Raw genomic sequence first — 14,421 nt, 5'->3', positions numbered from 1 at the left:
TGAGTTAACGAAGCAGAGGCCAGTTTGTGTAAAAGACACTTTATTGAACGTACCAGAGATCAAAGCTCAGCTTGAACTAGTTTAAAGTCACTTTTAAAAGCAAGAATTCGAAGGCCTAAGGCCGGAGCCACGAGCAACTGAAATAAATACATCCATTAGTTTGGCTTTATTTGTTAAAACAATATATATTATACATTACCAATAAAAACTTAAATATGCATCTGTCAGTAAATTAATATTAACAACAATGTTAAAAAGACAAAGTGCGCCTAGAGGAGTAAAGGAAAGTAAATAAATAGGAATACACCCGCTCTTCCTGTCACACGTTACAACACTGCCACCTGCTGGACACATGAACGCACAGCAGCAGAGGAACAAACAAACCAAAACACCGCGGGGGTTGGAAAAGGTGCCGAACGAAAACATGACTCGTTCCCTTTGTAACAATCCTGGACCACAAGCAAACACAGCGACCCCTGGTGGAGGGAGGGAGGCGTCACAGGAACAGCAGACAGGAAGCATCGTTTCCACTTCCTGGAGGGAAAAGCTCACGACAGGAACACTGGACAGCGATAGAAGGTAGAGGGTAGAGGGGAGAGGGTAGAAGGTAGAGGGTAGAAGGTAGAGGGGAGAGGGTAGAAGGTAGAGGGTAGAAGGTAGAGGGGAGGAAGATAGAGAGTAGAAGGTAGAGGGGAGAGGGTAGAAGGTAGAGGGGAGAGGGAGGAAGATAGAGAGTAGAAGGTAGAGGGGAGAGGGAGGAAGATAGAGAGTAGAAGGTAGAGGGGAGAGTGTAGAGGGTAGAGGGTAGAAGGTAGAGTGTAGAAGGTAGAGGGTAGAAGGTAGAGTGTAGAAGGTAGAGGGGAGAGGGTAGAGGATAGAGGGTAGAGGGTAGAGGGAGGAAGATAGAGGATAGAGGGTAGAGGGGAGAGGGAGGAAGATAGAGAGTAGAAGGTAGAGGGGAGAGGGTAGAGGATAGAGGGTAGAAGGTAGAGGGTAGAAGGTAGAGGGGAGAGGGAGGAAGATAGAGAGTAGAAGGTAGAGGGGAGAGGGTAGAGGATAGAGGGTAGAAGGTAGAGGGGGAAGATAGAGAGTAGAGGGTAGAGGGTAGAAGGTAGAGGGGAGAGGGTAGAAGGGAGAGGGGAGAAGGTAGAGGGGAGAGGGGAGAGGGAGGAAGATAGAGAGTAGAGGGTAGAAGGTAGAGGGTAGAGGGTAGAAGGTAGAAGGTAGAGGGTAGAAGGTAGAAGGTAGAGGGTAGAGGGTAGAAGGTAGAGGGTAGAAGATCTCCTTCACAGCAGCAGCGTCACACCAGGAAGAGATGAAACTCACTGGAATGTTTAGTTTAAATGAATCATCTCAACACTGTTTCCCTTTTCTGTACTTGGAAATGAGAAGTGAAGGAAGGAAGGAAGGAAGGAAGGAAGGAAGGCACCGCCATGACCAACACACCCTCACCGCTCACTGTGTGTGTGTGTGTGTGTGTGTGTGTGTGTGTGTGTGTGTGTGTGTGTGTGTGTGTGTGGTATACACATTGAAGGATCTTGAAGCTTCACATCTCAGGATGAGAAATGAGGAGGAACATGCAAACCGTGTGCTTCCAATGATTCCATGCTTTGTATTCATCTGTGTGTGTGTGTGTGTGTGTGTGTTAGGGGTTGTGTGTGTGTGTGTGTGTGTGTGTGTGTTAGGGGTTGTGTGTGTGTGTGTGTGTGTGTGTGTGTTAGGGGTTGTGTGTGTGTGTGTGTTAGGGGTTGTGTGTGTGTGTGTGTGTGTGTGTGTTAGGGGTTGTGTGTGTGTGTGTTAGGGGTTGTGTGTGTGTGTGTGTGTGTGTAAGGGGTTGTGTGTGCGTGTGTGTGTGTGTGTGTTAGGGGTTGTGTGTGTGTGTGCGTGTGTGTGTGTGTTAGGGGTTGTGTGTGTGTGTGTGTGTATTAGGGGTTGTGTGTGTGTGTGTGTGTGTTAGGGGTTGTGTGTGTGTGTGTGTGTGTGTTAGGGGTTGTGTGTGTGTGTGTGTTAGGGGTTGTGTGTGTGTGTGTGTTAGGGGTTGTGTGTCCACAGTGTCACAGTGCGGTCAGCGGAGGACGAGAGGAAGGACAGGTCATGTGTGTGCCACCGACACTGGATCACTTTGTCCCCGTGCTCCCCCACCACTGTCTGAGGCAACGGCTTGGTCAGGTCCCCTGCAGAGACAGACAGACAGACAGAGACACAGACAGACAGAGACAGACAGACAGCCAGACAGAGACACAGAGAGAGACAGAAACAGACAGACACAAAGAGACACAGACAGACAGAGACACAGACAGACACAGAGAGAGACAGAGACAGACAGACACAGAGAGAGACAGACACAAAGAGACACAGACAGACAGAGACAGACAGACAGACAGACAGAGACAGAGACAGACAGACAGACAGCCAGACAGAGACACAGAGAGAGACAGAAACAGACAGACACAAAGAGACACAGACAGACAGAGACACAGAGAGAGACAGAGACACAGACAAAGACACAGAGAGAGACAGAAACAAACAGACAGAGACACAGACAGACAGACACAGACAGAGAGAGACAGAGACAGACAGAGAGAGAGACATAGACAGACAGAGAGATAGACAGAGACACAGACAGACAGACACAGACAGAGATACAGACAGACAGAGACAGACAGAGACAGAGACAGAGGTTCAAGGTGCCGTATTGAAAAGATCCTCAGACATTAACGTCCCTGCAGCTTCTCTGGTTGGACCCCAGAATAATAACTATGACGATGACGATGATGATGACGATGGTGATGGTGATGGTGATAATGGTGATAATAATGATAATAACAATAATGGTGGTGATGATGATGATGATAATAATAATAATAATGATGGTGATGATGATAATAATAATGATAATAATTGATGATGATAATAATGATGATAATAATGGTGGTGGTGATGATGATGATGATAATGATAATAATGGTGATGATGGTGATGGTGATGATAATAATGGTGATGGTGATGATGATGATAATGATAATAAGGGTGATGATGATGATGGTGATGGTGATGATAATAATGGTGATGGTGATGATGATAATGATAATAATGGTGATGATAATAATGGTGATGGTGATGATGATGATAATGATAATAATGGTGATGGTGATGATGATGATGATGGTGATGATGATGATAATAATACTGATGATAATAATGGTGATGGTGATAATGATGATGATGATAATAATAATAATGATGATGGCGATGATGATAATAATAATGATAATAATTGATGATGATGATGATGATAATAATAATGATGATAATAATGGTGATGGTGATGATGATGATGATAATGATAATAATGGTGATGTGATGATGGTGATGATAATAATGGTGATGATGATGATGGTGATGATGATGATGGTGATGATAATGATAATAATGGTGATGATGATGATGGTGATGATAATGATAATAATGGTGGTGATGATGATGATGATGATGATAATGATGATAATGATGATGGTGATGATGATGATGATAATGATAATAATGGTGATGATAATAATGGTGATGATGATGATAATAATGATGATGGTGATGATGATGATGGTGACGATGATGATGGTGATGATGAAAGGCAGGTACCTTGCAGGTTGCTGACCATGACCTTGGTGTCGTAGGAGCCGGTGAGCAGGAAGTGCGCTCCAGGTGAGAACCTGACGCTGCGCACGTCGCTGCTGTGCGGCCGGTACACCTGGACGATCCTGCCGCCCCGGATGTCGTACAGCATGCAGGCGCTGTCCTCCTGTCCTGTTGCTAGGAGACGGCCGCTCGGATCCACCGCCACCGACGCCACGGGACTGCCTGTGTGTGTGGGGGGGGGGGGGGGGGGGGCATTGGGAGGTGAAACTGACCGTCTCACCGAGAGCGTCATTTCTGCCAACAGCTGAAATCTACTGAAAGAGAAGTTCCTGAAGAAACGCCGGCTTGTTCTCAATACATTTTGCTGCTTTCAGGGTTAGTCTGGTGTGAAGCCACTGAAAACCCCAGGACTGGTAGTACTGGGGGGCCCTGGACCCCCCACGAAGGGACAGGTGGGTCCTACCTGAGCCGTGGAACGCCGTCCCCACCACCCGCACGCAGCTGGGCACTCGCAGGTCCCAGAAGCGCACCGTCTTGTCTTGAGAGCCCGAGGCGATCATCCAGCCCCCCCAGGTGTACAGGGACAGGATGTGACCTGCACAGAGAGCCCAGCCGTGGTCGTGCCGGTCCCGGTCCCGCTCCCCGCCCCGGTCCCGGCTGCAGACCTACCCGTGTGGCCGCTGAGGGCGTGCAGACCCTGGCCCCGCTGGCAGTCCGTGGTGTAGATGTTACAGTCCCCGGCCCCGGCGCTGATCAGGATGGCCCCCCCGCTCTCCGGACCCTCCATGAAGGCCAGGTCTCTGATGGTTCCGTCGTGCATGCTGAACTCCAGGTCCGGACCTGGAGAGGAGGGGGTCCGGAGTGAGGAGGCAGCGGGGAGCCGCCCCACGCCGTCCCCATGGCGACCGCCTCACCTGTGGCGTTGCAGGTGTCGGCGCTGAAGGGCAGCACCTTGACGTACTTGTCGTTGGAGCCGGTGGCCAGCAGGAGGCCGCAGCGGCTCCACGCCACGCAGTAGATGGAGCCTTTGTGGTGCTTGTTCCTCTTGAAGCGGACCACCGGGGCCTTGGGGGGGCCTGGACTGCTGGAGGGACAAAGACCAGAGGGAGGTCCAGCTCAACCAGGAGGTCCAGCCCAACCAGGAGGTCCCAACCAGGAGGTCCCAACCAGGAGGTCCGGCCCAACCAACCAGGAGATCCCAACCAGGAGGTCCGGCCCAACCAACCAGGAGGTCCGGCCCAACCAGGAGGGCCCAACCAGGAGGTCCCAACCAGGAGGTCCGGCCCAACCAACCAGGAGGTCCGGCCCAACCAGGAGGGCCCAACCAGGAGGTCCCAACCAGGAGGTCCGGCCCAACCAACCAGGAGGTCCCAACCAGGAGGTCCGGCCCAACCAACCAGGAGGTCCCAACCAGGAGGTCCGGCCCAACCAGGAGGTCTAACCCAACCAGGGAACTACAGCCTTTCCTCCGTCACCAGTTTGTAACATTATTCATAAACATAGAACAATATGAACTATTGAGTTCATCATTTGAGCTGATATGCAGTGGATGTTCACACTGCAGCATATCGTGGGGGGGGGCACTCAGATGACTCCTAGGGGGTGTTACCTGGGGGGGCTGTTACCTGGGGGGGCTGTTACCTGGGGGGGGTGTTACCTGGGGGGGCTGTTACCTGGGGGGGGCTGTTACCTGGGGGGGGTGTTACCTGGGGGGGCTGTTACCTGGGGGGGCTGTTTCCTGGGGGGGGTGTTACCTGGGGGGGCTGTTACCTGGGGGGGCTGTTTCCTGGGGGGGCTGTTACCTGGGGGGGGTGTTACCTGGGGGGGCTGTTACCTGGGGTCGAGGGCGTCTGGATAGGCACACACTCGCAGGGTCTTGGAGTTGGAGCCCACGGCGTACAGCCCTCCAGAGGGGTGGAAGGCCACAGCGCGGACGGCCTGAGTGTCCTCCAGGGTGTGGACCGGGACAAACAGGCTCTTTGATTTATCCCCCTGAAACACAGATCAAAGGGTAGAACAACACACCTTGACCAGGTGATGTAGCAACATACCTTTATTTCTAAAATCCTACAGGAAGTAGTTTCACTGTGTGACCAGTTAAGCAGAAATGACCGATTTGAGTCTTTCCAGGGTTTTACAATCATCAGAGGTATTGATCAGCTTCTTATGGTTTCAGACCAAGGACTGGTCTCTGTTCTGGTCCTGTTCTGGTCTTGTTCTGGTCCTGTCAAATCTCATTGCTGCGTTTGATACCATTGATCAGAACATTGATACCATTGATCAGAACATTGATACCATTGATCAGAACATTGATACTATTGATCAGAACATGGATACTATTGATCAGAACATGGATACCATTGATCAGAACATGGATACCATTGATCAGAACATTGATACCATTGATCAGAACATGGATACCATTGATCAGAACATGGATACCATTGATCAGAACATTGATACCATTGATCAGAACATGGATACCATTGATCAGAACATTGATACTATTGATCAGAACATTGATACCATTGATCAGAACATTGATACCATTGATCAGAACATTGATACCATTGATCAGAACATTGATACTATTGATCAGAACATTGATACCACTGATCAGAACATTGATACCATTGATCAGAACATTGATACCATTGATCAGAACATTGATACCATTGATCAGAACATGGATACCATTGATCAGAACATTGATACTATTGATCAGAACATTGATACCATTGATCAGAACATTGATACCATTGATCAGAACATTGATACCATTGATCAGAACATTGATACCATTGATCAGAACATTGATACCATTGATCAGAACATCCTATTACAGAGGCTAGAACCCATCATCAGACTTAATTGGTTCTGATCATATTTATCAGAAGGTTCCACTTCGTTCACGACAATTCCTCAGTCCAGACTGAGGTGGAACGTGGAGTTCCACAGGGTTCCGTCTTAGGCCCTACACGTTCTAGGTTCTACCTGCTCCCTGTAGGGAGAACCATTAGAAATCTGTCCATTAGGGGTGGTGGAGATGTTTTGTGTCTCTCTACCTCTTTACTCCGTGTGAGTGAGCCTGGAGAGTCGGCCTGCGGCCCTGTAGGTTTCTGTTCACTGTGGACAAAGGGACCACAGTCAGGCTCTGGACCATGAGGCTCAGGTGAGGTTCAGGAAGCAGCCTTACCTCAGTGAAACGACGGGGGACTCGTTTGGAGGCGGGACGGCGCGGCCCCCCACACTGCGCTGCGGCGTGCTGGAGACCACCTCCCCCCCGTGGGTGCAGGTCTGCTCCGGGGTCCCGGGCGGGGGGTTGTTGTTGTCCTCGGAGGCGGGCGGGTTCCCGTTATACTGCTGAGCCAGAGACTTCACCTCTTCTCCGATGTTCTCGTTCCCCACGTTGAGCTCCTCCAGCTTCTGGATGGACCTGGACACAAAGACCAGTCCCGTCACTGTCCTGAGGGGACGGCTGTGTCCCCCACTCGTCTCATCACCAAGGAGGGTTCAAACGGAAATGGTCGCAAATAAAAACTGGAGTTGATTGTGAAGCAACGCAAACTTTTTATTTGAGCTCATTTGTGTTTCAGGTTTTCATCAAACATGGAATGTTTCCAGGTTGAATCTCCTTCAAACCCACAGAAGAGATCAGCAGTGAGGTCATCATGTGCAGCTCCTTGTGAATAATGCAGGTGGGGGGGTGGGGGGGGGCTCTTGTCAACTCGTCCTCCTCATGTATTCAGGCCTTGTGCTGCTGTGCCGTCTGGCCAGGAGAAGCTTGGTGGCGTCGCCCCGCAGGTCCCTGGGGTCCAACGATGGGGGCAGATGGACGGGGGGGGGGGGGGGGGGGGGGGGGCGGCAGGACATATGGGACAGCTGCTGCTCCATTGTTTGACCATAACACGTTTAAATGATAAATAAAGTCCTAGGTTTCTCTGGAAGATCCTTGCAAGTTGTGTTTGGTAATTTAAGGGTAGTTAAATGTAGACAGTTTCGTCAGCAGGAATTTATAGAGCAACATTTGTCCATAATATTTATGAGCAACACATTAATACTCAGGGCGTCTTTGTTAGAGAAAAAGAATAACAGACGTTTCTACCACTTTGATTTGAATTTACAGTCCACGACAGTAAAAACTGAAAAGTCCCGACATGTTGCATAACCGCTTGTGTGTGTGTGTGTGTGTGTGTGTACCTGTTGAGGAACTTCTCGGTGAGGCTGTGCTGCATGTCGCTGGGCGGGGGCTCCTGCTGGACGCCCCCCTCCAGCAGCATCTGCTGGTACATCTGCCGCTGCTGCTGCTTCTGCTCCAGGTGCTGCTGCACTCGCAACCGCTGGCGGTAAAACTCCTCGTACTTCTCTGTGGAGTCATGGAGCTGCACGACGGAGAGAGAGAGGGACAGAGAGAGAGGGAGAGAGGGAGAGGGAGAGAGAGGGAGAGGGAGAGAGAGAGGGAGAGAGGGAGAGGGAGACTTCAACATGCTAGAAAACAATATCAAGGCTGTGTCTCACAGAGACAACGTCTCCAGTCCAGGTTGTTTTGTCTGGAGTTTGCATGTTCTAAAAGTGCAGCTCCCTTGAGTTCTCTGGTTTCAACGTCTCAGTGCAAGAAGATCCGGCTCTCTGATGAGTGACAGTAGTTGTTTCTGAGATTAAGCTTGAAGCTCGTAGCTAACATGCTCATCGTAGACAGGATGATAGGACACAGGAAACGCTCTGTTGCAGATGAGAAGTTGAGGTATGAGTGGAGGAGCAGTCACCTCCTTCCTCTGCTTCCTATTAATCTCATGTAACAGACCCCAGTGTGGGGATGGTGGGGGCATCGATATATAAGCACTAGATGCCGTACGGGCTTTTAGCGCCTGTTAATGTGACGTACCTGCAGCGCCGCCATCTTGGAGAGGTCTCCCGCTCTGCTAAACATCAAGATCCCAGGCGAGAAAATCCACTAGAACATTGGTAGCTCGCTTGCTAGTCCACGTAGCAACACAAGTAATACGTTTAAAGCTCAGGTAAAGTTCTATCCTATGGAAGACTCTCCCCAAATAATATTTCCATTTCCACTCCTCATCAATGAGATTTGCTGCTGAATTTTCCTGTTTTCTGCTATTATTCTTTCAATTATCAAAATCATGATTTATACTCCTGCTTGAAAATCATGTTACTGTCTAGATAGAGCTGCTCAGGTTGGTTTCATCTAGAAAATCATGTTACTTTCTAGATAGCGCTGCTCAGGTTGGTTTCATCTAGAAAATCCTGTTACTGTCTAGATAGAGCTGCTCAGGTTGGTTTCATCTAGAAAATCATGTTACTGTCTTTATAGAGGCGTTCAGGCTGGTTTCATCTAGAAAATCATGTTACTGTCTAGATAGAGGCGTTCAGGCTGGTTTAATCTAGAAAATCATGTTACTTCTAGATAGAGCTGCTCAGGCTGGTTTAATCTAGAAAATCATGTTACTGTCTAGATAGAGCTGCTCAGGTTGGTTTAATCTAGAAAATCATGTTACTGTCTAGATAGAGCTGCTCAGGCTAGTTTAATCTAGAAAATCATGTTACTGTCTAGATAGAGCTGCTCAGGTTGGTTTAATCTAGAAAATCATGTTACTGTCTAGATAGAGCAGCTCAGGCTGGTTTAATCTAGAAAATCATGTTACTGTCTAGATAGAGCTGCTCAGGCTGGTTTGATCTCATAACACTTGGAAAATATTTGGATCAGTGTGATTACTGTAAATACTATATGTAGCACTAACAAGGGTGTCTCTGCTTTCAATCTCTCTCTTTGAGCACCCCCCCCCCCCCCCCCCCCCACCCACCCCAGTCGTGTACAGCAGCCATACCAACTTCTAATAAAGCAGCAACATGAGGAGACTCTTAGTCTCTTCCTGTTGCAAGAGCAAAAACTGTCCTGTCCTGACAACATTGGGGCGACCGTGGCTCCGGTGGTAGAGTGGTCGTCTTTCGGAGTGAGAGGTCGGAGGTTCGATCCCAGTCTACACCGGTCTATGTGTCGAAGTGTCCTTGGGCAAGACACTGAACCCTAAATTGCTCCCAGTGGTGGACTAGCGCCTTGCATGGCAGCTCTGTCCCATTGGTGTGTGAATGTGAGCGTGAATGGGTGAATGAGCTGATATGTAAAGCGCTTTGGGACTACCTCAGTGTGGTTAGAAGGCGCTATATAAATCTAGACCATTTACCATTTACCATCAGAAGCTCTCAATCACATCACATTGTCTCCCAAGCTGCTGAACAGAACAAGGGAAAAGGAGAAAAGAAGGAGGAAGTGAAGAAGGGAAAAGAAGAAGGAAGTGATGAAGACGTTCACCTCGTTCCTGTTGGAGGAACCGCCTGACGGAGCTTCTTCTCCCGGAGCAGAAGCCGGACGCAGGTTCTGAGCTACGGCCGAGCTCAGCATCTTCTCCACCGGCGTGTCGGTCCTCGACCTGCAGAGGAGACGCATCAGAACCCCCACAAGACCAGAGCCCCCACAGGACCAGAACCCCCACAGGACCAGAGCCCCCCACAGGACCAGAGCCCCCCCAGCTCTTACGTTTCAGGAGACTCCTCGAAGATGCTGTGGCAGTCGGAGCTCTCCATCATCAGACTCCTGCTGAGGTTCTGGCCTCCCTGACCCGGGTAGTGGAAGTTGGCAAAAGAGTGTGACATGGGGGAGCTTCCTTTCCCCGCCGCTGCCTCGCCGCCGCTCGCCCTCTTGTCCTGGCCGGACAGGCCGTAGGACAGCCCGTCCAGCGCCGGGTTCAAGGAGCGCGACATGTAGGTGTCGGCGGACTGGGGGCGGCGCAGCGGGGAGGAGGGGTAGGGCGACAGCTTGCTGATGAGCGGGGTGAGCAGGTCGGAGTAGCCGGCCTTGGCGGGCTTCACCAGCCGGTCCACGTGGATGTTGAGCTGCTTCTGCTGGAAGGCGCAGGCGAACACGCCAGGGCCCAGGTTCTGCATCCAGGACAGCAGCGACAGGTCCAGGTCGTCGCAGCCGTTCCCGCACAGCATGTCCACCCCCAGGAGGACCTCGCCCTCCGTGATCTCCTCGCCTGTCGCCTTGCTCTGCGCAGCAGCCAGGAAACGTAGCGTTAACACCCCATCACGGCGGCGGCGCAGCGCCCTAGTCCTAACCCAAGCCCTAACCCTAGCCCTAACCCAGGAAACGTAGCGTTAACACCCCATCACGGCGGCGGGGCGGCACCCTAGCCCTAACCCAAGCCCTAACCCTAAACCCTAACCCGAGCCCTAACCCTAAACCTAACTCTAACCCTAAACCCTAACCCTAACTCTAACCCCTAACCCTAGCCCTAAACCCTACATCCAAACCCTAACCCTAACTCTAACCCTAGCCCCTAACCCCTAGCCCTAACTTTAACCCTAACCCCTAACCCTAGCCCTAGCCTTAACCCTAACCCCTAACTCTAACTCTCAGCCCTAACCCTAACTCTAACCCCTAACCCTAACCCTAGCCCTAACCCCTAACCCTAACCCCGTCACGGCGGCGTGGCGCCCTAACCCACACCCACCTGGCAGAACTCCACGCAGCACTCGTACAGGACGCCCTTGAGCAGCAGCTGGAAGAGCCGGTCGCCGCTGGCCTTGAACCCGGCCTCGCTCAGCTTCCTGTCTGCAGGGATGAACTCGGCCACCATGGCGCAGGCCTCCTCGAAGCACTGCACCCGGGCGGTGCTCGGGTTCCAGTCCTGAGGGCGCCGGCAGAAACACGTGGAGGTCAAACACTGAAGCTGGGGGTGGTCAACAGTTGGCTGGCTGCCTTGCCTTGAACTCGGCGTGGTTGGTGAGGCGAGGCAGCGTGAGGAGCAGACACAGCTTGCTGTAGTCGTCCTTGGAGGGACAGAAGTCCTCCAGGGTGTGGAGACACTTCACCGCCTCCTGCATGGTGAACTCCAGCTGAAACACATGGCGAGGAGCCGCACGGCGTTACTACAACGCTACGACCCCCCCTCCCCCCCCAGCCTCTCTGAGATCTATACTGAACCACTCACACAGATAATTAGACAAAATCCACATAAAGAAGGTGTCAATAGAAATGGTGTGGAACCAAAACTGCAGAACACACAGGTGATAGTTTTGCACTTACTTTATTCAAGAGGGTTTTTTTTATGTGATTGTCAACAAACTTTGGAAATCTCAGGTTTAAATGATTATCACAACCACCTTCACTACTAAAACTCATAATAATAATAAGAACATATTATTGTCCTCCTACTAAAGTCTGGTCTTCATCAGCAGCTCATGTGCTCCTATCGGTGTGCAGGAATCCCTGAGTCAGCGATAACAACAGCAGCTCGTGTTTGTAGGTCAACACGGAGCAACGTCACTGTGAAGGTGAATTGCTTTGAAGTGACGAGTCCAAACCACCACCAGTCACTCATTCACTGCTTCTTAACTGAATGTGGCCAAGAGGAACTCCGGATCAACACGAACCCAAAGCAGCATTCAGATCACTTCAGGTATTACGAGAATCCATTTCCCTCCACATTCATAAAGTATCATCGTATCATCTGATTGTTTTACGTTCACAGTGTTTCCTGTGCTGCAAGGCAGCGCCAGAGGTCCTGAGAGTGTTTCTGCTCCAGAGGTCCTGGAAGAGTGTTTCTGCTCCAGAGGTCCTGGAAGAGTGTTTCTGCTCCAGAGGTCCTGAGAGTGTTTCTGCTCCAGAGGTCCTGGAAGAGTGTTTCTGCTCCACTCACCTGCTGAGGCTCGTCCTCTGCAGACATGGCGTTGTTCACACACAGCGCTTCCAGAAACTTCTGCTTGAGGACGATGTAACGGAACCTGAAGACACGAGAATCAGCGGTAAAGAAGCTGCAGACGGTCCCGAACGCCCCGGCGGTTCAAAACACACCTTTTTGTGTCAAACTTGTCCATCACCTCCAGGGGCTGGATGAACTGCAGGACCTCGTCCCATTGGCCGTCCAGGACCAGCTGCCTGCAGGCCAAGCAGCTCTCAGTGGACACACACACACACACACACACACACACACACACACACACACACACACACACACACACACACACACACACACACACACACACACACACACACACACACACACACACACACACACACACACACACACACACACACACACACACACACACACACACACACACACACACACACACACCCCTCACCTCAGGAACAGCATGTCATCAGAATAGAGTCCGTTGATCACGCCGCTCTCCTTCTCCAGAGCCAACATGCTGATGTGTAACTTCCTGGAGTTGAGGAAGTCCAGGACCACCTTGATGATCTCCACCTCCTTCACGTTGATGGTTTCTTCTGCTGTCATGGTGACGATGGACTCTAGACAACAACATCAGTCCAGTTCAAAGGACACAAAGTGAACGTGTATCCCCCCCGAGGCTCCAGCAACAAATCACACATTCAAACTGCAGACACACCAAATCATACAAATACACAAAAAGTACTTCAGAGATAAAACTACAAAGGCTGAAATGGAATAATTTAAATCAGTAAAAATACCAAGCAGCTTCCCTGTGACACAATAAGGTGTCCACAAAGCCACAGCAACTCATCACAAAACACTAGTTCTATAAACCACCAAAACATACAGAGCAAATAACAGGTCTAAATAATTAATTAAAGGAATTTATCTATGGCATTTATAGTTTGTTCTATTTAATTCTAATGAACACTTGAAAGGACAAGAAACAAATAAAATGACCAAATGTACAAAAACAGAAAATAAAGAACAACCAGAGACAGAATCACAAAGTAAACAACAATTATTGTAATGAATTCACTCAGAAAGACATGAAACCAGCACAAAACCATAAAGAGTCCCGGAGGCCGCCTGACATCACCTGAGCTTTATTATCCTAGTGAGGTCACTTTGATCTGCTTTGACTCCTGGCATCACCTGAGCTTTACTATTCTAGTGAGGTCACTTTGATCTGCTTTGACTCCTGGCGTCACCTGAGCTGTTTACTATCCTATTGAGGTCACTTTGATCTGCTTTGACTCCTGGCGTCACCTGAGCTGTATACTATCCTAGTGAGGTCACTTTGATCTGCTTTGACTCCTGGCGTCACCTGAGCTTTACTATTCTAGTGAGGTCACTTTGATCTGCTTTGGCTCCTGGCGTCACCTGAGCTGTTTACTATCCTAGTGAGGTCACTTTGATCTGCTTTGACTCCTGGCGTCACCTGAGCTGTTTACTATCCTAGTGAGGTCACTTTGATCTGCTTTGACTCCTGGCGTCACCTGAGCTTTACTATCCTAGTGAGGTCACTTTGATCTGCTTTGACTCCTGGCGTCACCTGAGCTTTACTATCCTAGTGAGGGCACTTTGATCTGCTTTGACTCCTGGCGTCACCTGAGCTTTACTATCCTAGTGAGGGCACTTTGATCTGCTTTGACTCCTGGCGTCACCTGAGCTTTATTATCCTAGTGAGGGCACTTTGATCTGCTTTGACTCCTGGCGTCACCTGAGCTTTACTATCCTAGTGAGGTCACTTTCATCTGCTTTGACTCCTGGCGTCACCTGAGCTTTATTATCCTAGTGAGGTCACTTTCATCTGCTTTGACTCCTGGCGTCACCTGAGCTTTACTATCCTAGTGAGGTCACTTTCATCTGCTTTGACTCCCACTGCAGTAAAACTGCCATAATCTGAGAGGAAACATGTGTCTGAGATTATAATCCTCCACATGTTGACAGAGACCAGCTGGCGGGCTGAAGCCTCACCTGATGGGCTGGAGCCTCGCCTGACCTGACGGGCTGGAGCCTCACCTGA

The 14,421-nt window shown here is 50.1% G+C and overlaps 1 protein-coding gene across 2 annotated transcripts in view; it reads right to left on the bottom strand.

Annotated features, from left to right (window-relative positions):
- Positions 1–58: 58 nt before the first annotated feature.
- wdr47a (WD repeat domain 47a) overlaps positions 59–14,421 on the bottom strand; it is a 15,163-nt gene continuing 800 nt past the window's right edge. The window contains exons 2-17 of one of the 2 annotated variants that reach the window (XM_080521530.1): positions 12,799–12,970; positions 12,509–12,592; positions 12,354–12,438; positions 11,419–11,550; positions 11,166–11,342; positions 10,190–10,701; positions 9,965–10,082; positions 7,837–8,018; positions 6,833–7,072; positions 6,702–6,762; positions 5,471–5,628; positions 4,551–4,720; positions 4,306–4,476; positions 4,100–4,231; positions 3,640–3,858; positions 59–2,174 (exon numbers count right to left, since the gene is read on the bottom strand). In XM_080521530.1, the coding sequence (XP_080377656.1) occupies positions 2,032–2,174; positions 3,640–3,858; positions 4,100–4,231; positions 4,306–4,476; positions 4,551–4,720; positions 5,471–5,628; positions 6,702–6,762; positions 6,833–7,072; positions 7,837–8,018; positions 9,965–10,082; positions 10,190–10,701; positions 11,166–11,342; positions 11,419–11,550; positions 12,354–12,438; positions 12,509–12,592; positions 12,799–12,956 (2,742 nt within the window). In that variant the 5' untranslated portion in view covers positions 12,957–12,970 and the 3' untranslated portion in view covers positions 59–2,031. Of the gene's footprint in view, positions 2,175–3,639; positions 3,859–4,099; positions 4,232–4,305; positions 4,477–4,550; positions 4,721–5,470; positions 5,629–6,701; positions 6,763–6,832; positions 7,073–7,836; positions 8,019–9,964; positions 10,083–10,189; positions 10,702–11,165; positions 11,343–11,418; positions 11,551–12,353; positions 12,439–12,508; positions 12,593–12,798; positions 12,971–14,421 lie in introns of those variants that run through there. The other variant, XM_080521529.1, reaches the window with a different exon arrangement.

This window comes from Blennius ocellaris (assembly GCF_963422515.1).
Source record: "Blennius ocellaris genome assembly, contig: SCAFFOLD_60, whole genome shotgun sequence".
NCBI classification, from domain to species: domain Eukaryota; kingdom Metazoa; phylum Chordata; class Actinopteri; order Blenniiformes; family Blenniidae; genus Blennius; species Blennius ocellaris.
This window is presented reverse-complemented; position numbering and strand designations above follow the sequence as displayed.